At 47.2% G+C, this 24,408-nt stretch overlaps 2 protein-coding genes across 3 annotated transcripts in view; one reads left to right on the forward strand and one right to left on the reverse strand.

Annotated features, from left to right (window-relative positions):
- Window positions 1-24,408, forward strand: part of med25 (mediator complex subunit 25) — a 95,289-nt gene that overhangs the window by 65,547 nt on the left and 5,334 nt on the right. The window lies entirely within an intron of this gene.
- LOC138748526 (protein kinase C and casein kinase substrate in neurons protein 1) overlaps window positions 1-24,408 on the reverse strand; it is a 70,871-nt gene that overhangs the window by 20,888 nt on the left and 25,575 nt on the right. For both annotated transcript variants that reach the window (XM_069908882.1, XM_069908883.1), the window contains exons 4-6: window positions 9,372-9,486; window positions 4,476-4,632; window positions 3,191-3,426 (exon numbers count right to left, since the gene is read on the reverse strand). In XM_069908882.1, coding sequence (XP_069764983.1) covers window positions 3,191-3,426; window positions 4,476-4,632; window positions 9,372-9,476 — 498 coding nt within the window. In that variant the 5' untranslated portion in view covers window positions 9,477-9,486. The remainder of the gene's footprint in view (window positions 1-3,190; window positions 3,427-4,475; window positions 4,633-9,371; window positions 9,487-24,408) is intronic.

Below are 24,408 nucleotides of genomic sequence, written 5' to 3' on the forward strand. Positions count from 1 at the left end.
TAAAAAAGTTAAAGAGACACAAGAGCTGTTAGCTCAGAAGATAGATATAATGGAAAATTATAATAGAAGAAATAATATAAAGATAGTGGGCCTTAAGGAAGATGAAGAAGGCAAGAATATGAGAGAATTTATAAAAGATTGGATCCCCAGGGTCCTAGGAAGACCAGAATTACAGGAAGAAATGGAAATAGAAAGGGCACATAGAACATTAGCCCCTAAATCACAGCCACAACAAAAACCAAGATCCATTTTAGTAAAATTCCTAAGATATACAACAAGAGAAAATATATTGGAGAAAGCAATGAAGAAAATAAAAGACAAAAAGCCACTGGAATACAAAGGTCAAAAAATTTTTTTCTATCCAGATATAAGTTTTGAACTCCTGAAGAAGAGGAAGGAGTTTAATACAGCAAAAGCGATCCTATGGAAAAAAGGATATAAATTTACGCTAAAGTACCCAGCGGTACTTAAAATAGTTATTCCAGGGCAGCAAAACAGACTATTCTCGATCCGGAGGAAGCATGAAAATTTGCAGAACAACTACAAAACAGACAGAGAGATGAAGACATGTAACGAGAGCAAAAATTACCACAAACTATATGTATGTGTTTATATGGGTGTGTGTGTATGTATATATGTGTGTACATGTGTATGTATATTTAAAGGAAAATATATAGAATATAGATAAGAATTAATAAGGGAAAGTAAGGGAAGAGAGGAAGTAAGGAGGGAATTAAGAGAGTGACCTTTGTTATATATGAAGATTAAAACCTTTTCTGGGGGGGGGCTGGGTGGGGAGGAGTTACGGTCACTGCGAAATCAGTTGACGCTTGTGAGTGAATTCGCAAATCCAAATGGAGAGGGGAGATGTGGTTGCCCGACAAGGGATAAAGGGCAAATCAGGAAGGGGAGGGGATAGTGGGCTTAAAGGATTTTTAGATAGGAGAGTAAGGGAAATATTTTATGTTTTAGAAATGTTGTCTTACAAAGTGTTCAAAACAAGAAAGCAGAAATGGATAAGAAGGAAAGGTGATGATGAGGAAACGGAAAGGAAAGATAAACAAAGTATAAGATGGCTTTGTTGAATTATATGACTTTAAATATTAATGGAATACATAACCAAACAGAGAGCGAGGGATTCAAACTCTGGTCCCAATCGCTGGCACTGTAACAGAGTTGCACTAACCATCCTGCCCTTTTGTCAGGATGTAAAAATATGAATTTCTTGGGGGTGGGGGTTTGCAATAGCACCAAGTGTAAAAAGTTCATGCATGCACCAAACGAGACCACAACTGTACAACAATCCTAGACAGTGAAACACAAAAGTCTGCAAACACTACGATTATAATCTTCTTTGGCTTGGCTTCGCGGACGAAGATTTATGGAGGGGGTAAAAAGTCCACGTCAGCTGCAGGCTCGTTTGTGGCTGACCAGTCCGATGCGGGACAGGCAGACACGATTGCAGCGGTTGCAAGGGAAAATTGGTTGGTTGGGGTTGGGTGTTGGGTTTTTCCTCCTTTGCCTTTTGTCAGTGAGGTGGGCTCTGCGGTCTTCTTCAAAGGAGGCTGCTGCCCGCCAAACTGTGAGGCGCCAAGATGCACGGTTTGAGGCGTTATCAGCCCACTGGCGGTGGTCAATGTGGCAGGCACCAAGAGATTTCTTTAGGCAGTCCTTGTACCTTTTCTTTGGTGCACCTCTGTCACGGTGGCCAGTGGAGAGCTCGCCATATAATACGATCTTGGGAAGGCGATGGTCCTCCATTCTGGAGACGTGACCCATCCAGCGCAGCTGGATCTTCAGCAGCGTGGACTCGATGCTGTCGACCTCTGCCATCTCGAGTACCTCGACGTTAGGGGTGTGAGCGCTCCAATGGATGTTGAGGATGGAGCGGAGACAACGCTGGTGGAAGCGTTCTAGGAGCCGTAGGTGGTGCCGGTAGAGGACCCATGATTCGGAGCCGAACAGGAGTGTGGGTATGACAACGGCTCTGTATACGCTTATCTTTGTGAGGTTTTTCAGTTGGTTGTTTTTCCAGACTCTTTTGTGTAGTCTTCCAAAGGCGCTATTTGCCTTGGCGAGTCTGTTGTCTATCTCATTGTCGATCCTTGCATATTGCAAAGATAAAAATACTTGATGATCATTTTGAGCCTGAGCCCTCATCAAGGTATGAGCAAAATGTGGGGGGGGGGGGGGGGGGGGGGGGGGCAGCTCTGTGAATGGAGAGGGAAGGGGGTGGAGAGCTGGAGGAAAGAAGACAGAGGGACGGGGAGTGGGCCAGCAGAAACCGGAGAACTCGATGTCAATGCCATGCAGATGGACAGTTCCCAGATGGAAAATTAGGTGTTGCTCCTCTAATTTATGGGTGGCCTTGGGCTGGCAGCACGAGGCCACAGGCAGACATGTCAGCCCAAGAGTGGGGTGCAGAATTAAATGGTTGGCCGCTGGGAGATCCCTGTTCCTGATGCGGACAGAGTGAAGGTGAGGATATTGCTGGAAAATGGGAGCTGAAAACTGGTGGAAGAGTCTCAAAGGACCACATGGTATATCCCTGCTCCCATTTAAACTCCTATCATTTTCAAAGGCATTTGGATAAATACATGGACTGGAGGGGTTTTGAAGGAGATAGACCAAATGCAGGCAAATGGGATGAGCCAACTTAGAAAAGAGGCAGGAAACATGGCATAACTTAATTGTAGCACAGAATAGGCCTTTCAATCCATGCCAACTAAGTTATGTCATGTTTCCTGCCTCTTTACTCCTAAATGGTTTGCATGAGAGGTATATGAAATCATGGGCCGACTGAATCATTCTACAGGGGAACACCAAGGCCAACAGGTTTCCCTCCTGGTCACACTCACTCCATCACAGGTGTGATTCCCGAGTGTGCAGCCTTTCCCAGCACAGCGACTTAAAATCTGCCCCAGAGACCCATCACTGGAGACTCCAGGTCAAATCTAGCTGTGCTTGGCACCCACTGTTCCTTCGTTACAAGGAGTCAATCACTTCATGGATACAAGGCTAATGTACTGTGGGTATTCCAGGCACTTGTATTGTGCAGACACCAATGCCCAATTCACAGCGGACACTACACTGTACATGCCAATGTTACAGTAAGCACATCACATATCTATTGGAGTGTCAGAACATCAGACCCTATCTCACGGAGCACTCCCCAGTGCTAATGACGTACCTTCTTCAGTTTCTTCGCCCAGGGCTTCTGTGCTTTGCGAAATCCGTGCTCCACCTCATGAGTTTCCTTGAAGCCCCCGAAGAACTTCTTGTGGTACATCTCCTTCTGCCACTTCCGAATCTTGCCCATCTCCTCAGTCTCCAATGACTTATGGATCTCCATGTGAAGCTGGCTCAGGCGGTCTGCGGAGGTAAGGAAGGCGTGCCACGCCTTCAACAGAGTACCGTACATAGGACCTGGTGAGTATGATAGACAGGCTGGCTATCCAATCAGTTCTGCTGCACCCTGACACATCAAAAATCTTCTGCATTACTGATGCCAATATTTATTATTCAGTCAGGCAGTGAAGAAAAAGTCCCTTTGGCCCAACCTGCCCATGCCAACCAAAATGTCCCATTCACACTTGTGCCACCTGGCTACATTTGGCCCATTCCCTTGAAACCTATTCTATCCATGTATCTGTCCAAATGTTTCTTAAACACTAGATTGATAATAAGATTGAAAGAGTGCAGAGAAAATTTTCGAGGATGTTGCTGGGACATCAGGAACTGAGCTCCAGGGAAAGATTAAACACGTTAGGACTTTATTCGTTGGAGCGTAGAAGAATGAGGGGATTTGATAAAGGTATTTAAAATTATGAGGGGGATAGATGGAGTAAATATAGATCAACTTTTTCCACTGAGGGTTGGTGAGATACAAACCGGAGGACAAAGGTTAAGGTTGAAAGGGGAAAAGTTTAAGGGGAATGTCTTCACACAGAGTGGAGGAAGTGTGGAACGAGCTGCCAGCTGAAGCGATGAATGCGGGCTCAATTTTAACATTTAAGAAGAATTTGGACAGGTACATGGATAGGAGGGGAGGCGAGGGTGATGGACTGGGTGCGGGTCAGTGGGTTGAGGCAGAATAGTAGTTCAGCACAGTCTAGAAGGGTCGAAGGGCCTGTTTCCTGTGGTGTAATGTTCTCGTATTTGCCTCTCCACCATCTTCCCGGCAGCGTGTTCCATACATCCACCAGCCTCTTTTGCACATTCTCCCTATGACTGGGTGGGTTTCCTCCCACATCCCATAGACTTGCAGGTTGGTGAGTTAATTGCCCCTTGGTATATAGGGAAGGGGTGTGATCTGGAGGTGGAGGGGAATATGGGGACTAGTGGTCAACATGGACAGCAAGTTGAAGGATGAGGGGAGATTTTATAAAGCTTGTCGTGCTGTCTGGATTCTAATTCCAGGTCTTTCCATCTCCAAACACATATGGCATTCCAGTGTCTTTTGACCAAGTACTCACTCGCTTCAACCAGTGGCTTCCATTTCCGTGACCATGCTGCTATCTGCAGCCCATAATGTTTTTCGATCTTTGCCCTTTCTTGGAAACACAGGATGATGTCATTGCAGACTTTATAGCCATCATCAACCCTCTTGGCTGTGCTTTTGTACCTGTCCGGCTGGAAAGGAGACATCGAAACATTATTGAAATATAGTTCAGATTACTGATTTCAGATTTATTGTCAGAGTACATACATGACATCACATACATCCCAGAGAGAGTGCAGAGAAGGTTCAAGAGAATGTTGAAAGGATGTTGGGGTTTGAGTTACAGAGAAAGGTTGAGCAGCCCGGGGATTTTTTCTCTGGAGCATAGAAGATTGAGGGGGATTTGATGGAGGTGTTCAAGATTTTAAAAGGGACAGAGAGAGTCAACGTGGATAGGCTTTTTCAATTAAGAGTGGAGGATATTCAAACCAGAGGCCATGGTTTGAGATTGCAGGGGGAAAATTATAAGGGGAACATGAGGGGAAATTTCTTCACGCAAAGGGTGGTTGGGATGTGGAATAAGCTTCCGGCAGAGGTGGTTGAAGCAAGGACATTATTTACATTTAAGGAAAGACTGGATAATTACATGGAGGGGAGAGGATTGGAGGGGCATGGACCAGGTGCTGGTCAGTGGGTCTTGGAGGGTGGGGATTTGTTCCGGCATGGACTAGTAGGGCCAAACTGGCCTGTTCTGTGCTGTATATGGTTATATGGGTGACAGAATTACCACTTACTGGTTGTGCAAAAAAAGGTATCCAATGTACACATGTTAACAAATAAATGTAAACAGACTGTGCAATACAGAGAAGATAAAAAAATTAATCAAGTGCAGTCCTTAAATGAGTCCGTGATTGAGTTTGTCGAGGAGTCTGATGGTGGAGGGGGAGCAGCTGTTCCTAAACCTGGTGGTGCGAGTCTTGTGGCACCTTTAATGCGCGTCGAAAGAACCAAAGACTTGTTGATCCAAACCAAGGCTTTTATTAACTAAAAGACTGGAGCATATCACAAGTAGGTCGACCAGTCCAGAATGACCTGGTCTTTAAGACCTGCCAGTAGGTGTGGCTACACTTTCAGCCAATCACAGTCATCCTACATGACAATCTGTACATATATTCATTGGTGATAGAATCTGTACTATCACATTCACCCCTTCTTTGAGAACCGACCCCAGGGTGAATGGAGGTTAGGGACTGTACCGGTCAAGGGGTCTGACCATCCAGCATGACCGCCGTGGCGCCGGGATTGGGGAAGGCAGAGTCGTGTCGCCAGCAGGCCCGTAGGGTGCGGCCACTGCTTCGCTCAATTCCCCAACGCTGTTGTTGACAGTCTGGCCTGAGCTGGTGGGGTGTTGCTGGTCCCTCTGTTCAAGCACATGACCTGGGGGAGAAGGAATAGGGGGAGGTTGGGTTAAAGGCACTGCTGCGTCTGATACGGCTTGGGCTAGGTCCCTTACCGAGACTGTGTCCTCCCGTTCGTCTGGATACTCAACGTAGGCATAATGTGGGTTCGCATGGAGCAGAGTTAATCGGTCAACCAAGAGGTCGTTCTTTGAGTACCGGACGTGGTGTCGTAAGAGGACTGGACCAGGAACCGTGAGCCATGCCGGTATGGTCGTACCCGACTTGGATTTCCTCGGGAAAGAGAACATCCTTTCATGGGGGGTGGCATTGGTCGCGGTGCACAGGAGGGAGCGGATGGAGTGTAGGGCACTAGTGAACACATCCCGCCAGCGAGAGGTGGGGAAACCTTTGGACCGGAGGGCAAGCGTAACCGCTTTCCAGACGGTGGCATTCTCTCTTTCAACTTGCCCATTACCGCGTGGGTTATAGCTGGTGGTCCTGCTTGAAGCAATACCACGCTCCAGAAGGTACTGTCGCAGCTCCACGCTCATAAATGAGGACACCCTGTCACTGTGGATGTAACTGGGGTACCCGAAGATGCTGTGCAGGGCCTCTATAACTGAGGAGGGAGTCATGTCCGAGCAGGGCACAGCGAATGGGAAGCAGGAGTACTCGTCGATGGCCGTAAGGATGTAGGTGTTACGGTTGGTCGACGGTAGGGGCTCCTTGATGTCTACGCTGAGATGCTCAAAGGGGCGGGTGGCTTTGATGATGTGGGTGTTCTCCGGACAGAAGAAGTGGGGCTTGCACTCAGCGCACACTGGGCAGGCCCGGGTCATGGAGTGAATCTCCTTGACCGTGTAGGGCAGGTTGCGAGATTTGACAAAGTGCGCGAACCTAGTGACCCTTGGATGACAGAGCTCCTTGTGGAGTTTCTGTAGCCTGTCCAGTTGCATGTTGGCGCAAGTCCCCCTGGATAGTGCATCTGGCGGGTCGTTGAGTTTACCTGGCCGATACAGTATGTCATAATTAAAGGTGGAGAGCTCGATTCTCCACCTGGCGATTTTGTCATTCTTGATCTTACCTCACTGGGTATTGCTAAACATGAAGGAGACCGCGCGTTGGTCGGTCAGCAGTGTAAAGCACCTGCCAGTGAGGTAGTGTCTCCAACGACATACTACCTCGACTATGGCCTGGGCCTCCTTCTCGACAGAGGAGTGTCAGCTCTCAGGACCCTGGAGGGTTCTGGAGAAGGCGGCTACCGGCTGGTTTAAAGTGGCAGCCAGTGCGCATCACTTTCGACTTTAGAATGGAATGGACTCGTCGATGGCGTGCAGCATTGCAGCAGCGATGTCCAATTTGATGTGGTCGAAGGCTGCTATGGCTTCGGTTGACAGGGGGAAGGAGGTGGTCTTGATGAGTGGCCGTGCCTTGTCGGCATAGTGTGGAACCCATTGGGCCTAGTAATGCAGCGTCCGAGTGCCTTCTGGGTGTGGGGGGTGGCAAGTCCATGAGGGGATGCATGGGGTCAGGGTCCGGCATGACCACCCCGTTCTCCACCACAGAGCCCAGAATTGCGAGCCGAGTGGTCCGGAAGACACACTTGTCGAAATTGTAGGTCAAGTTCAGCTGAGTTGCAGACTGAAAAAATTTCTCAAGGTTGAAATCATGATCCTCCGTGTCATGGCCGCAGATGGTGACATTGTCCAGATACGGGAAAATAGCAGTCAGCCCATTCTGGTCCACCAGCCGGTTCATTTCCCGCTGGAAGATCGTGACACCATTTGTGACCCCAACCGCAGTCGCGCCGTTTGGTCAGACCCCCTGACTGGTACAGCCCCTAACCTCCATTCACCCTGGGGTCGGTTCTCAAAGAAGGGGTGAATGTGATAGTACAGATTCTATTGCCAATGTGTATATGTACGTATGTACAGATGGTAGTGTAGGATGACTGTGATTGGCTGAGAGTGTAGCCACACCTACTGGCAGGTCTTAAAGGATTGCTCCTAGCCAGACCAGGTCATTCTGGACTGGTCGACCTACTTGTGATATGCTCCAGTTAATAAAATTGTAATGCACGTCGAAAGAACCAAAGACTTGTTGGTCCAAACCAAGGCTTTTTTTAACACTGAGAGTGTAGCCACACTCTCAGCCAATCACAGTCATCCTACATGACTATCTGTACATATACACATTGGTGATAGAATCTGTCCTATCACAGCACCGATACCTCTTTCCTGATGGCAGCAGCAAGACAGCGTGTGGTGGGTGGTGTTGATCCTTGATGATTGCTGCTACTCTCCGGCAGCAGCGCCCCCTGTAGATGTTCTTAGTGCTGCTTCTTTTTATGCTGTACATAAATGATTTAGATTGTGGAACAGATGGCTTTGTGGCGTGATTTGCAGGTGATACCAAAAGAGGTGGGTAGGGGAGGTGGTTCTGAGGATACTGAAAGTCTACAGAGAGACTTGGATAGTTTGGGCAGAGGTGGAAAGAATACCATCATGCACTTTGGTAGAAGAAACATTTAGATGGGGAGAAAATTCAAAATTTGGAGGTGAAAAGGGACTTGGGAGTCCTCATGCAGGATACCCTAAACGTTAGCCTCCAGGTTGAGTGAGTAGCGAAGAAGGTGAATGCAACGTTGGCATTCATTTCTAGATGAATGGCGTATAAGAGCAGGGATGTAATGTTGAGACTCTATAATACACTGGTGAAACCTCACTGTGTACAGTTTTGGACTGCTTATCTGAGTTGGAGAGGGTTCAGAGAAAATTTACTAGAATGATAACAGGAATGAAAGGGTTAACAGATGAGGACCATTTGTTGGCTCTTGGACTGTACTCGTTGAAGTACAGAAGGATGGGGATTTGGTGGGGGAAGGGCCTCATTAAGGCATTTTGAATCCTGAAAGGCCTGGACAGAGTAGATGTGACAAGGACGTTTCTCCGTGGAAGGGGAGTCTCGGGCAAAAGGACACAACTTCAGGAAAAAAGGGCTTCAATTTAAAACAGAGGTGCAGAAAAATTTCTTTCGTCAGAGGGTGTGATTCTGTAGAACTTGTTGCCACGGGCGGATGTAGAAGCGAGGTCATTGGGTGTGTTCAAGGCAGAGATTGACAGATGTTTGATTAATCAGGGCATTAAGGGTTATGGGGAGAAGGCCAGGGAGTGAGGCTGAGTGGGAGGATGGATCAGCTCATGATAGAATGGCGAAGCAGACTCAAAGGGCCTATGGGCCTAGTTCTGCTCCTATAACTTGTGATCTCTTCCTTTTCAGTGAAATCGATGTGCTCTAGTTATAGAATCATCTACCCCAGGGAAAAGTATGAGCATTCACATATCTCTGGCCCTAATGACTTTATACACCTCTATAAACACATTTCTCAGCTTCCTGGATCCCAGGGGAAATGTACAATGACTTGTGTTCTCATACATCAGCTTCTCAACCATACAAGGTGCATCCCTCGGGGAGTGTCTGTGCACACTCACTCTTGTCCGGTTGTTAATTTTTGGCCAACTACAACCTACCATCCAGAAACTGTTGCTGGTTACTTCTGGGCCTGGCATATCACAATATTTCAGAGACATATTGCCTGGAGTTCCTTGCCCTCTCTCACACTCCTTTGCCGGCATCAAACTTCTCCTGGAAAAGAAACAGCTGGGTGAGAAACGCCGAGGGGCTGAATGTTCCATGCCATAAAATCTGCACAGCAGCCCCACCCTCTTTCTTTCAGGAATTTCAATTCGGCCGGTTGTTTCCTGGAAAGTCCCCCCTCCCCATTGCGCGAACTGATGGAAAGCAACCGCTGCATTGGTAGCAGTGTTACTGTTCTCCTGATCAGTTGGTCAATAGGGGAAGGGGCGGTTGGACGGAACGCGGGGAGAAGGACTGATCTGAGAGGGACGGGGCAGCCTCAGCGTGGGGAAAGCTGAGTGCCAGCTAACATTGGGAAGATTTGCCAATATTTTAATTAATTCCCGAGAACCCACCTGCCCCTTCCACTCCGAGCCCCTCCGTCGAGATCACCGCTGAGACTCCACTAAGTGGCTGGTTGGACCATTCAGATGAGATGGTGCCTTGTAATCTGGGCCTGACCCGCCCATCACTCAGTTACACTGGTGAACCATGGTCAGTGTTGTAGATCCTATATTTTGGCTAGATTTATTTAATTAACAATTTAAGTTCCGCAACATTTATGATGGGGTTTGAATCGATATCTTCAGACGATGGGCTCAGCAGGATGGCAGTCCCACTGCCAGTTTATTTTACTCCTATCTTGTAAACTGTGGTGCAATATTTGTAATTGCATTATGCCAACGACTAAGAGAAATTTACATCAGTTCACAAAACGTGGACGTGTCTGGCAATGTCAGCATTTATTGCTGATCCCGAGTTGCCACCGAACTGAAGGAGTCAAATACAGAGTTGAAGGGAGGGGAGGGGGAAGGAGGGGGAAAAGAGGGAGGGGGAGGGGAGAGGGAGGGGAGGGAGAGGAGGGGGGAAAGAAGGACAACCTCCAGCAGTTCTGATATAATTAATGAGAATCTGCATTGGCCTCCGTGTCAGGCAGATGAGTCCAGAGGAAGTTGATTAGTGTGGGAGAAACTTTTCCTCCTGCTGCCAACCACTTCAATTGAAGTAAAAAAACAACCTGGGTTCTTCGGATTTTCTTTACCAACTCTGCCTTTAGTGCAATGCACAAACACGCTGGAGAAACTCAGAAGCATCCAAAGTAAATAAAAGGCAGTCAATGTTTCGGAGTGAAACACGAAAGTCTGCAAAATGCTGAGATGTAGGAGGTAGAGATACATGACCGATGTTTCGGGCCTGAGCCCTCCTTCAAGGTACAACAAGCAAAGAACAAGAAGGCATCTGAACAAAGATCGAGACTGGCAGGAGGGAATCCGACTGGAGCATTTCTCCAACATTTTAGTGAGCTGCGTAAAGCACCTATCAGTCTCTCGTGTATCATTAGCCTGAGGTTGTCCAACCAAATAAAATTGGTTTTTAAATGACCAACACAGTTAGAGCAACATTATTCTCTGTGTCCACATGGGTTTCCTCCCACATTCCAAAGAAACGGGGTTAGTAGGTCAATTGGTTAAGTGGGCGTATTTGGGTGGCGCAGGCCGGAAGGGCCTTTAACTCCAACTCTAAATTAAGCATATAAACTGGAGGAAGGAAGGTAGGAGATTTTCTGAGAAATGTAGCACTTTACACTGTGGAATGTCTGCGTATGCAATGGACCATATTGTTCGATCCATCCCAGGTACATGAATCCCAGAGTTAGTTGGGAGCCTTGTATCAGTCACTGGTCATCCATGTGGTGGTCGGAGATGTCGTCCAGGGAGCGAAGACACACTGATGCAAAAAAAGTTCCTGGGTCCAGAGAGCAGTAAAGATAAGCAAGCTTCTTTTTATTTCATTGTTGTCAATTATTTTTAGAGCTTCCCTACTTAATCTGATTTTTTTTAAAGTTTTCATTATTTAAGGCAATTTAGTATTTAAAATGCCACTTGTCAGGGTTTCCCTGCAGATGCCTCGTCTTCATGCAGCAAATAAAAACACTGTTTGAGAGGAACTCATCAGGTCAGGCAGTAGAAAGGAGGAAGAGTTGACATTTTGGAGCAAGTCCCTGCTTCAGGACTGAGGAAGGAGAAGAGAAGGGGGTTGGTGGGGTGGGGGATTGGTGCACTGAGGTGGGGGTGAAGGATGACGGACAGATGGAGCCATCTGATGGAGTAAGAGGGAGGAGATTGGAAGTGAAGATAGAGCAGGGGGAAGAGACAGCTGCTGATTTACGGATAAGGAGGAGATGGTGACTAGGTGGCAACAGTGGGGGGGTGGGGGGAAATGTGGGTTGTACGTAGGCGCAGCAGGTAGTGCTGCTGTCTCCTAATTCCAATAACTTAGCTCAGAGCCGCCTACTAGTAGTCTAAGAGGAATGCCAGCATTAACCCGATACCTGTAAACCTCCACCCTTCCCCACCTTCTTTTCCGTGCCTTTGCCCGATTTCCGGCATCTCTGATGAAGGGCTCGGGCCTGAAAGGTCAACTGTCTCGTGCTTTCAACGGGTGCGGCCTGGCCTGCTGAGTTCCTTCAGTACTGTTACAAACCTCTCGTTTAACTCAACAACCATGGTGTCTTGAAGAAGACCCCGAACCTCCGGAGGAAGGTACGAGTTCTGCGCAGGTCAGCATTGAACCCAGGTAACTGGAGCTGCGAGACAACAGCACTGACTGCTTTCCAGAGTTTCTGGCCTCCACTCTATGCAGAACGTGTGAATGGTCAATAAGGAGCTTCAACCCACGTTGATCTCCACTGTTAAACAGACCCCATAACTATGTATGAACTGAGGTGGTTTATTTATGCAGTGTAGATACCGAGGCAACTTTATGAAAATAATGAAAGGATTAAATGTCATGACCTTTGATGAAAGTTCAGCAGAGTTGGGTGAACCTGTGTGATAAACTTGCGGAGATGTTTTTCCCCAGAGAAGATGAGCCTCAGAACTCCTCATCGACGCAGAGAATTGCCTTCACCTGGTGTACTGAGGGCGTGTGCCAGCTGGTCTTCCTTGCCCGATGTCCCATCACTCTTGTTCTCCTGTTCTATTGATCATCGAATAACATTGTAATTGGAAGGCTCGAGCTGATTTCATCCAGACCCGTAGTGGAGTAGATATGGTGTACAGCGGCTCACTTCAGGGGGATGGGGGGAAAATGAACCAGGGTGGGTGGGTGGGTACGTGCTCATGAGAACAGCAGCCTTGTGGCTTTATTTTATTTTTAGATTTAGACCTACAGATCATTTTGGCCCAGGAGTCCGCGCAGCTCAATTCCACCGTACGTTTTGAACGGGGAGTGGAAACCGGAGCCCCCAGGGAGAACGTACAGCTCAAGATTCAAGCCTCGGTCCTTATCGCCGGCGCTGTAACGGCATTGCGCTCAATGCTATGACGGCTGCATCCCTATCACCAGCCGCCTAGCCCCTCCTAAATGAAGAATGGTCACTTTACTGAGGTACCGGTAGGCTAGTGACGGTTATGCTGTCATTAGGTGATGAGATAAGGCAGGACAATGGGATTGAGAGGAAATGTACATTAACCATGAAAGGAGGAACAGACTGGATGAGCTGAATCGCCTAATTCTGCTGCTATGTCTTGGGGCAATCGCACCCAGTACCATACCCTTGTGCTCCGTGTTCCACTAATGTTCTCCAACTGCCTTTGGCAAGCTGGTTAAGGGCAGGTTGTTGGCCTCTGGTCTTTTCCCACCTCAACAAGACGTGCAAATTACTACATGATTATTTGGACTACATTCAGTGTTACATATTTTGATGCAACAATTTGCTTTCTTGTTGCTCGCATACAAGGTGCAGTCTTCAAGTGAAGCAGATTTATTGTCAGAGAACATACATGACATCATGTTCAACCCTGAGATTTGTGGGCCAGGCAGAATTACCACTCATTGGGCTGTGCAAAAAAAACTCAACGTAAACAAACAAACGATTGCAGTGAGAGGAGCTCGGAAGGTGAATATTTAATAGAAAAGTTGTAAGGGGGTTCTGCACCCTGCAGAAAGTCACCGTGGGTAAGCGGATGTACACAAAACATTCACCCATCCAACCCTCTTCCTCGACCCACAGCTCTGCGATTTACTTTTCCTTATCTTGGAAATATTTAACAAGCACTTCAAGCCAACTTTTCCTTTGAGCATTGCTATGTTGTAATGGAAACTGCTCAAAAGAATTCAAGAGTTAAATACGCCAGACATTGGAACTCTTAAAATTGGAAAGCACCGGAGACACTTGGCTGGTTCGACAGCATGTGCGGAGGGAGAAACAGCCAATACCAACTACCAGGTTGATAAAAGGCTATCGACCGGAATTGGTAATATTGTTTCTCCCTCCATACTGCCCGACCTGCTTAGTGTAACCAGTGCTTGATGAAGGGCTCAAGCCCGAAACGTTGGTTATGCATCTTTATCTATGCTCTATGAAGTCCACTGTTTGACCTGAGTTTCTCCAGCGCACAGTGTCCGCAGAGTTTCATGTTTTACTATTATTGCCCGTGTCTTATCAGGAAGTGTAAAATGGGCCCCAGAAAGTCAAACGGCCTGTCCATCTCCCCGGTTTTCACCAGCAGTAAAATAGAGAGGTGGGGTCACAATTGGGAGGTGGGTTGGAGGTGACTGTTCAGGGTTGAGTGGGAGGACAAGAGGGAGAGGTTCTTGCCCTGGAGAAGCTCCATCACAGGCTTGGTTCCTGCCAGCAGTCAGGGGTGAAGTTTAGGGATGAGGCGAAGACCTCCTGCCTCTTTTCCCTCCGCATTCACGCAGGGAATTGTAAAGCGAAATCCAAGCTTACGGGTCACAGAAGCTCCCAAGTTGTGCAGGAGACAGGCAGGGCCAGGTCTCGTATATGCATAAATGAAGAGATCCAAGCACGGAAAAGTCCTAATCCTATTTACCAGCACTTGATCTACATTCTTCTGCGCCTTCTTGATTCAAGTGTTCCTCCGTGCAGCTATTAGCATGGTGAGAGACTGGATTGGCTTGAGGACCTGATTATTTTCCTTTCCTGGTATGGAAGATTACACGGCACATTGAAGTCTGAGGAGGCCACTTTGTGTTCATGAAATGACTAAAATTAGAGACATGACTTTCGGAGGACTAAAAGCTTTTTAAAATTAACAAACTATTCTGAGCCACCAGGACCAGTACATTCAAACACGGAGCACAAACAGGCATCCGACCCAAGGGGCCAAATGGAAGTGAATGCAATGCAGCAGCTATTCCAAATGCCACACCCTGTGACATCGCGTGTTAACAGATGGGAGATTTGGCCGGAGTTGGATCGTTGGCCCTTGTTATCAGTTAAAAGAAGGGGGGGGCAGGAGGGGTTGGAGCTATTGCTGGGAAGGGTATTACTGCCTCTTGAATTGATCCTACCCATTAATGGAGAGATGAGTCACCACCTCGCTGTCATTGCTGGCAGGCACCAGTCGCCGTGTTTTCTGGAGACACAGCCAGTTGCTGGGCTAGAGTTTCATCTTTGCTACTCAGCGCTCTGGAATTTCACTGGGGCAGCTAATTCATGAGGGCGAGGGATCAGAGTTGTTTCTCTCTCCGACCCCAGTGCGTGAGAGTGTCCCAGAGTGTGAGAGAAAAACACAGACAAGGACAGAGTCTCACAGCACAGAAGCAGGCTCATCAGCCCATTAAGTACATGCTGATCCTCAAACATCTGTTTACACCAATCCCACCCCAAATCCTATTCTATCCCCACCAATTTCCAAGATTTGAGCACTAACCAGAGGCTAAAAGTTTCAAGTTTATTATTTTATCATACAATTGTAAAGTATAACTGGACGAAACAGCATTATTTGGTCCTCTGTCTATAACATGCAAACACATATATAGATTTGGCACACATATTAACAAGTGATTTGTATGCAGTACATATATAAAAATAAATATTGTTAAATAATAGTATATTCTCAGAGGGTGAGCAGTTCCTTTGGTCATTCAGTGTTCTCAATGTCTGAGGGAAGAAGCTGTTCCTCAGCCTGGTGGAGCTGGCTCTGATCCTCCTGTATCTCTTTCCCGATAGGAGCAGCTGAAAGATGCTGGGTGGAGGATGGCAGGGGTCCTCAATGATTTTGCGAGCCCTCTTCAGTCAACAATCCCAGTAGATCACGTCAATGAGGGGGAAGGGAGACCCCAGAGATCCTCTCTGGCACTCTTTGGGTCCTATGGATTGACCTCCAATCCAATGCTCTACCGGAACCAAACCACACTGTGATGTAACCGGCCAGGACACTCTCAATAGAGATCCTGTAGAAAGTCAACAGGATGTTGGGCGGTAGCCTTCTCAGGAAGTGGAGTTGGTTTTGCACCTTCCTGACAAGTGAGGAGGTGTCGTGTGCCATGCATTTGCTCAGAGGAGTCATTGAGTCAAACACCCCAGATACAGGCCCTACAGCCCCCACTGAATTCATGCCAACCATTTAACATTCATTTATTCCAATGGATGCTGAAAGCTTGAGCAGGATCAGTCCATTCACATCTGAGCTAGAGAATTAGGCCTTTCAAACTGCCATGTAAAATGGGGTTAACCGGGCAATTTGCATGGTTAGTGCCCCAGTTTCATGGTAGTTTCAAAGGGTCCAACCAGGTAAACTCTGTCGGAACCCAACCAGGTCCCTAACCTACCTTAGAGGTTGTCAAGGAACCTAGTTAAACTTAGCTAGGCATGGTTAGTGCCCCAGTTACATGGTAGTTTGAAAGGGTCCAACCAGGTAAACTCTGTCGGAACCCAACCAGGTCCCTAACCTACCTTAGTGGTTGTCAGGGAACCTAGTTAAACTTAGCTAGGCATGGTTAGTGCCCCAGTTACATGGTAGTTTGAAAGGGTCCAACCAGGTAAACTCTGTCGGAACCCAACCAGGTCCCTAACCTACCTTAGTGGTTGTCAGGGAACCTAGTTAAACTTAGCTAGGCATGGTTAGTGCCCCAGTTACATGGTAGTTTGAAAGGGTCCAACCGGGTCCCTAACCTACCTTAGAGGTTGTCAGGGAACCTAGTTAAACTTAGCTAGGTCTCGTCCACGGCCAGTGATGTGTGCATCATCAGGCAGCCAGCATCTGAATATCAGCAGCGCTTCTGGTGAGTGCGCGATGCATCACTCACTGCAACATTGCAGGGGTGGGGGATTCCCCTTAGATTACCGGGTTGGCATTTTAATGGGTCGATGTCCCCCTGTAATTTACAAGGTGCTTCCAGCACCTTTGCCCCAGTAATCGCACCTGGATCCCAGGAGGGCCACCCAGGTGCTGCAATTTGAAAGGGGCTACTAATGTCTATAAGAATTTTCAGGTATCCACTTCAGATACTAGAGGATCATTGAAACTCTGGCACTGGAAAGAAAAAGTGCCTCAGCCACTGCACACAATGGGCCCGCTGTGAAAATATTCTTTGGATAGCCACTCCAATGTGCCCAGAAAGGATTGCGGGGAAGTGAGGAGGTTGTTGTAACGTCACTATAAGCTAGAGAGTACACTTGAGAGGGAAAGTAGTCACAGTAAAATTTTGTTACCACCTACCCCTTCTTCCCCACTGTGATTCAAAGCAGCCTTCACAGTACATAGTTGTGGCTGTTTCCCACAGTTTGGAGTTATATCAAGGCCAGGTCAGGTTAACAGTTGTTAGACATTGGAACCATGTGGTTGATTTAGGCCCAGAGGAAGGGAAACTATCAACCACATGGTTCCAATGTCTAACAACTCTCCTTACCACCCTATAACCTACTCTACCTCCACAATGAGGCTGTTGAAACACCACTTTTATTTTCTCTCGCACTTAATGTAACCATGAAAAATGATCAGTGTAGAGCTCATCGAAAGAACCAAAGACTTGTTGATCCAAACCAAGGCTTTTATTAGCAAAAGACAGGAGCTCTTCACAGGTGGCCGACCAGTCCGGAATGATCCGACCTGGCTAGGGACACAACCCTTTAAGGCCCAGACAGTAGGCGTGGCTAAGCTCTCAGCCAATCGCTGTAAGCACAGTCTAGATACTGTAACTATATACACTATATACATTGGTGATAGGTCTGTACTATCACAATCATCTCCAAAATTTATTATATCTTTCAGTTCTGGGGTCATTTGTAAATTGACGATTGCTGGAGGGCAGCAGCGATCATCAAGGATCCATTCTTGCTGCTGCCATCAGGAAAGAGGTATCGATGCCACAAGGCTCGCACCCACCAGGTTCAGGAAAAACAGCTGCTCCTCCTCCACCGTCAGACTCCTCAATGACAAACTCAATCAGGGACTCATTTAAGGATTCTTACTTTGGCACTCTATTGATTTTTTTTCTTTCTCAGTATTGCAGTTTGTTTAACTTTATTTATGTGTTTACATGTTTGCGTTGAGTACAGTTTTTTGTACTACCACTAAGTGGTAGTTCTGCCTCACCTGCAGTAAAAGAAATCTCAGGGTTGTATGTGATGTCATTCATGTATGTGCTCTGACAATAAATCTGATGTATACTGTTATCAATTTTCTACAGCAAGTAGGATTTTAGTGGTTCTGTGTATAGTTCTTGTGTGTATGACAATAAGCTCATTATCACATTTCTAACTCTGGATATATGTCATTAGACACAGTTAGTGTGCAATGCTGTTATAGCACTAGCGACTGGCCACCATCCGTCAGGAGTTTATACATTCTCCTTATGTCTGTGTGGGCTTCCTCCGAGTGCTCCAGTTTCTTCCCACCCTTCAAAATGCGTTGAGAGTATGGGTCAATTGGGTGACATGGGCTTGTGGGCCATAAGGGCCTGTAACTGTGCTGCATGTCTAAATTTAAATAGAGACGTTTTTGAGGTTCCAAGATTGAAATAGTATTTTTGCACAACCACAGCTCATCCACTATCCTTTTATATTTATTGTCTTTATTATACTTGGAGCATTATGTTAATTTATTGTCTGTTGGTCTGTTTTCCATACCAGTATGACAACAGTATCTGCTCATTGTATTTACGTCTTGAAAAATAATGGTGGCGTCGCTGCTGGTGTGGCCGTGAGTAGAGTCACAGTGCTCCTGCAAACTCCATCTGCTTCATCTGACTGCCAACCAACTCTGTACACGGAGCTGATGGCGGTTTTATTTATAAATACAACAACTGTGGGGTCTGCGCCCAAGATGGCAGCGCCTATGGTCGGTAGCAGCCATGAAGCGGGGAAGCAGAGGACTGGCACAGGCACCAGAAAACGAGGAGACCATCCCTCCCCCGTTTGAGAAGAAGCAGAGGAGATGGCCCAAGAACACATGAATTGGTGACCATTGCAGGCTGTGGGCTGCTGGTGACTGAGAACGAGGGATTCACGTCGGGCTGCGGACTGCTGGAGACTGGCCCACGAGTGGCTGAAGGGGTAGCAGGTTTCAGAACTGGGATCCGAGGGGTGCTAAAGGATTACTGATCGTGTCAGAGGTTCGGTTCTGGAGCTCAGGCTGCTGATGGTTTGGACTGGTCTGTGTGGCTGCGGGAGCGCAGGAGACACATGGACGTACGATAAATCTGAGGGGACTCTCTTTCTCTCTCGGTAACAGGCACTTCAGGCAAATTCTGCCGATGGGGAATCGTATAATATTGCATTGTCTTTATTACATGATGATAAATTCTCGTCGTCATTGTTTGTTTCTTGTCCCAGGTCTGCTAATAACAATACTGTTCCCTTGGTACAATGAATGAAGTTGATTGTGACGTGGACAAGCACCCCTCCCCAACCCAGCAATTGTCTTGCAGCGCAACCTCTGTGCTACCGTGCCGCCCCGTTTAACGTGTTTCCAATTAGGCTCTCCTGTATCTGACAGAACCCAGTTACAGTATTTAGAAAGTGATACTGATTAAAAGCAGATGCTTGAGGCCACAGGAACATCTCCTGTGCCAAGCCAGACAAAGCAAAGTTTCAAATTACAGCCAGTCACATTGCCAATTAAACAAAATCTTTCTTGTCCTTGTGCAGGAACGGCTGCATTTGATAATAAGTACAAAGCTTTAGTCCATTTTCCCCAACTTTCATGCAGCTAATTCACTGAAATCTTGCTCAAACTGCAACAATTCTGCACACCAGCACACTTATCCAACACTGGCTGTTGATCTCTCTCCATGGAGGCCATTCTTTCAGTTGGCATGACCCTAAGCTGTGGAATCCCCTCTCTCTCCTCCTGGACCATTTGGCCCAGCAGGCTCATGCCAACTCCCATCTGTCCCTCTTCCTGTTACCCCTGCAACATTTTCTCTCGTGTACTGATCAAAGGCACTGCTTCTTCTGCTGTTCAACACAGAAATGCTAGAGGAACTCAGCCGGTCTCACAGCATCCATGGAGATAAAGATATATCAACATTTTGGGCCTGATCTTTACCTGGTCCATCTCCGATCACTCTCCCCCTTTTCTGGATCCCCGTGTCTCCATCTCAGGACACAGACTCTCCGCTGACATTTATTACAAACCCTCTACCTCCCACAACTAACTGGACTACATGTCCGCCCCCCCTCTCCCCACCCCGGCGTGACTAGGTGTGCACCTTGAGCATCCCCCCTGGAAATGGGAGACTGGGTGTGCACACTGCACCCTGATCATTACCCCCAGGACTGGGTGTCACTGTGGGCCCTAAACGTCACCACCTGCAGTCTGTAAGCTCCATGTCTCTGGTGTATTGGGTAGTAACTGCTCCTTCCGTCCCTTCCACTAGTGGAGATTGAGCAGTCACCTGTGACACAGTTCATGCCTCGTCCCACTCCTGCTACATACTTCGTGTACAGCAGGATGCAAGCAGTGTCAGAAAGGCAGTGAGGCAACAAGCAGAGCCTCCTCTTGCTCCTCGAGGATGCAACAATATTTAGAATGGAAGATGACAGTAACCTCCACGTTTTGGCCCCACCAACTTGTTCAACCCATTGCTGCTAGCCTGCCTCTTATCCCACCTTACAACAGTGCCCACACAGGCAAGTGGCTTCATTCACTATCGGAAACTTTGTCACATTCCTTCAGGTTGAGTGGTTTCTTCTTTGCATCAAATCCCATGATGAATTGATAAACCTGAGTTGGCAACAAACACTAACTCATAGAATCATAGAACTACAGAAATGAAAACCGACCCTTTGGCCTGTACCAAACTATTATTCTGCCGAGTCCCACTGACCTGTGCTCATTCCCGATCTCTCCATGTCCCTCCCATCCATGTACCTGTTCAAATTTTTCTTTGATGTTAAAAATCGAGCCTGCTTTCACCAATGGCTAACTAGCAAGGGAAACTGGTATCCGATTTGATCTATTCCCGACTCTTGGAATTACAGCTTCCTGAAGTGAACCGCTGATAAAACAGAGAAAATAAAGGGAGATCATTCATCCTTTCGAGTCTTCTGTACAATCATGGATGATGCTTTTCCTCAGCACCATACCCTCTCTCCTCACCATTTCCATCACAGCGTTTCACTGATTAGAAAACACCGATTGCTTGTCAGGATTACAGAGAGCAAGAGTAGGTACAGCCTAGCCAGAGTTCATTACATCCTGAGGGAAAAGGTACTGAACACACCAATGGATGACTAATAGATGAACACCACATGGCATTTACAGAACACCACATTTTGATTTTGGATCTGTCACAGTGACTTTACCTGTGAGCCATGAATTCCCCGAACCAAATGAGTTTGAACAAGTTGTGATCTATTTCAATCCTTACTTATTCACCTCTTTGCAATTCCATCTTCCTGGAACTGACGCTCCATGTTTGTGGGTCACTTCTTTACTGTGAGGAAGATGACAGAAGCCGACACCTTTCCCTGTGGCCGCAGCAAGGGCCATACTTGGGCCCACACCTCCTCCCTCACTACCATTCAGGGCCCCAAACAGTCCTTCCAAGTGAATCAACACTTAGTTTGTGAATATGCAGGGGCTATCTACTGCATCTGGTGCTCCCGTTGTGGTGGTCTCTACATCGGAGAGACTGGACACAGACTGGGAGATCATTTTGTTGAGCACCTCAGCTCTGTCCTTCATAGAAGGATCTCCCAGTGGCCAACCATTTTAATTCCCTGCCCCATTCCCTTGCTGACATATCTGTGCATGGTCTCATGCACTGCCAGACTGAGACCACCAGCAAAATGGAGGTACAACATCTCATGTCTGGATACCCTCCAACTTCTCTGGTTTCTGTTCTCACCACCCACTACTCCTCCTTCTCCTCCCTGTGTGTTCATTCAAAGAGGATGGAAACCAAGGAATTGAAGCTGATGAGTTGGAATAACCTGAACCACGTACAATGTACCAGTGGGAAGGAGGTGTTGAAAGTCATTGAGTGGATAATCCCCAGGGCCTGACCAACTCTTTCCTTAGATCCTATGGTAAGTGAGGGACAAAATTACAGAGGCCCTTGCAAAGATACTTCCATCATTTTTGGCTGCAGGTGAAGCTCTTAGAAAACAGAGAGTGGAGATTGGCTAATGTGCTGTTATTTAAGAATGATAACTAAGGCAAGCCAGGGAACTATAGGCCAGTGGGTCTGATGTCGTTGGGCAAGTTATTAGAGAAGATTCTGAGGAACAGGTGGAAATATGGAGAAAACACAATCAACTGGAGGAACTCAGTGGGTTGAGCAGCATTTGTGGGAGAGCGAGAGTTGTTAACATTTTGGGCTGGAACTCTTCATCAGGATTGAAGTGTAACGGAGAACCATGTGGACAGGGTGGCAGGGATTTGACTGGACACAGTAGTCATTGGTGAATTAGGGAGGGTTGAAAAATGATGGGTAGAGGCAGTTGATTGGCATTTGGATAGGCAGTAACTGATTTGATTTAGAAAGCCTGGGAGTTCATGCCTTATGATGCCGATAATGTTTTTTTTAAAGAGTTTTGACGAAGGAAGAGCAGTGTTGTCAAAAAAAGAACAACTGGGTTGAGTGCTGGAGGGGATGAAGTGAGAGGAGAGGAAAGATGTGCATGCATCGAAGTCCCAGGCCAAGTGAGGTCACATCTTTAGTCTCAGCTAATGAAAAGTAGACTCTGGTTCTCTCCCTTCAGACACTGCCTGACCTGCAGAGTAATTCTGCTCCTATTATTCCCAGCAATTTAAGAACATTCCAGCACAGTACAACCTATGTAAACCAACTCCACAACAATCTAAACCATCCTTCGTCACACCCATAACCCTCCATTTTTCTTACATCCATTAGCACGTCTAAGTCTTTTGAATATCCCTATTGTGAGAGCCTTCACCTCTGGCAGTGCATTCCAGGCACCCATCACTCTCTGAGTAAAAAACTTACCTCTGACCACTCCCCTAAACTTTCCTCCACTCACCTTAAACAGACGTCCTCTGGTATTTGCTATTGTGGCCCAAGGAAAAAAGGCGCTGGCTGTCCACCCTTTCTGTGTACTTTATTAAATCACTCCTCATCCTTATTTCCGATTTCCAGCAATATTTTGCTTTCATACCTTCTGAAGTTCAGTGAATATGATGGCTGTCAATTTGCCCAGCCCTTGCAATCAGCTTTGACGTGTTGGGCAAAGATCCGAGTTCTGAAGATGAAGACTGAATAATGATGATTGTCCCAGGTCTCCTAAGAGAACTGTCCTGCTCTGCATTAATGCTGTGGGGTGGCTTTTTACACCAATTCAGAGCCCACGGCGTCTCAATTTAATGTCACAGCAGCCCAGCAAAGATAAAGCTGATCTTTTTTGGGGCTGTTCGAACACAGTGAGGGTATTATGTGTGTTTCTCATCACAGGTCACAGATCAGATAAAGGATGCCCTCAGCTTGTACATCAGTCGAAGCCAACCCACCATTCAATGACCAGGGTTCCTGCTCCCTTTCAAGACGCCTGTCTATCCCAAGTGGTGCCAGCTGGAGCTTCCTGACACCAGTCCTTTGTTGTACAATCCCCAACAACTCAAACACTCCAGTGTCTCAGATCCAGAATGTTTGGAAATCCCACCTGATCCTCCTTTGGTCAGAACTTTACAGCTCTTCAGCCCATGACGTTGTTCTGACCTGTAAAAAACCTATTCAACAAACTAAACCTTCCCTACCTCAAGATTGAGTTTATTGTCATTTGTAATAAGACAGTGTCATATTACATGAAATTGCTTTTGTCGGCTGTAAGGCAAACAGATTTGCCATCGGCAGAAATTGCCTGAAGTGCCTCTTACAGTCAGAGAAAGAGCAGCAAAAGCGAGAACCCCCAGAATCACCAATTGTCCATAGATTCACCTCCAGTGTTTCCACAGCCTTCGCAGCTAAAGTCCAGTCCAAACCATTAGCAACCTGAGCTCCGGATCGAAACCTCCAACATGGTCAAGAACCCTTTGGCATCCCCTCGCATCCCGGTTCCGATACCTGGTACCCCTTCAGCCAATTTTGAGCGAGTGCCCAGCAGCCCACAGCCTCCGTGGGTTCCTCGCCTCGTCACCAGCAGCCCACCGCATGCATTGGTCTTTCAGCCGCGGAGCCCCCTCACTGGTCCACCACTGTCCCATGGGTCATCTCCTCTGCTTCTCCTTCTCAGACGGGGGATGGTCTCCCCATTTTATGGTGCCCTGTCCTCCCCTAGAGTCAGCAACTACTGTTGGCTCCTTTAACAGGCCGATCAAAGCCTTTATCGAGCTGATGGCTTTTGACTGGGCAGTTGGACCCTGCGGGAGTGCTGCTCTCCTTGCTCCCTGTGGGTCCACACCAGCGCTGTCATTTTTGAACTGTAAGTCACACCCATAACCCATTTTTCTTTCATCCATGTGCCTGTCTAGGAGTCTTTTAAAAGTCTCAATTGTACTAGCCTCCACCACCGCCCCTGGCAACGCATTCCAGTCACCCACCACTCTGCCTTTTTCAAAAACACTTACCCCCAACATCTCCCTAAACTTTCCTCCCCTCACCTTGTACAGATGTCGTGTGGTATTTGCCGCTGTGGTCTCGGAAAAAAGCTGCCGACCGTCCACTCTATCTTTGTCTCTCACAATGTTGTAGACTTCTAATAGTGGCATGTCAAAGAAG

This window comes from Narcine bancroftii, chromosome 13 (genome assembly GCF_036971445.1).
Source record: "Narcine bancroftii isolate sNarBan1 chromosome 13, sNarBan1.hap1, whole genome shotgun sequence".
Lineage (NCBI taxonomy): Eukaryota > Metazoa > Chordata > Chondrichthyes > Torpediniformes > Narcinidae > Narcine > Narcine bancroftii.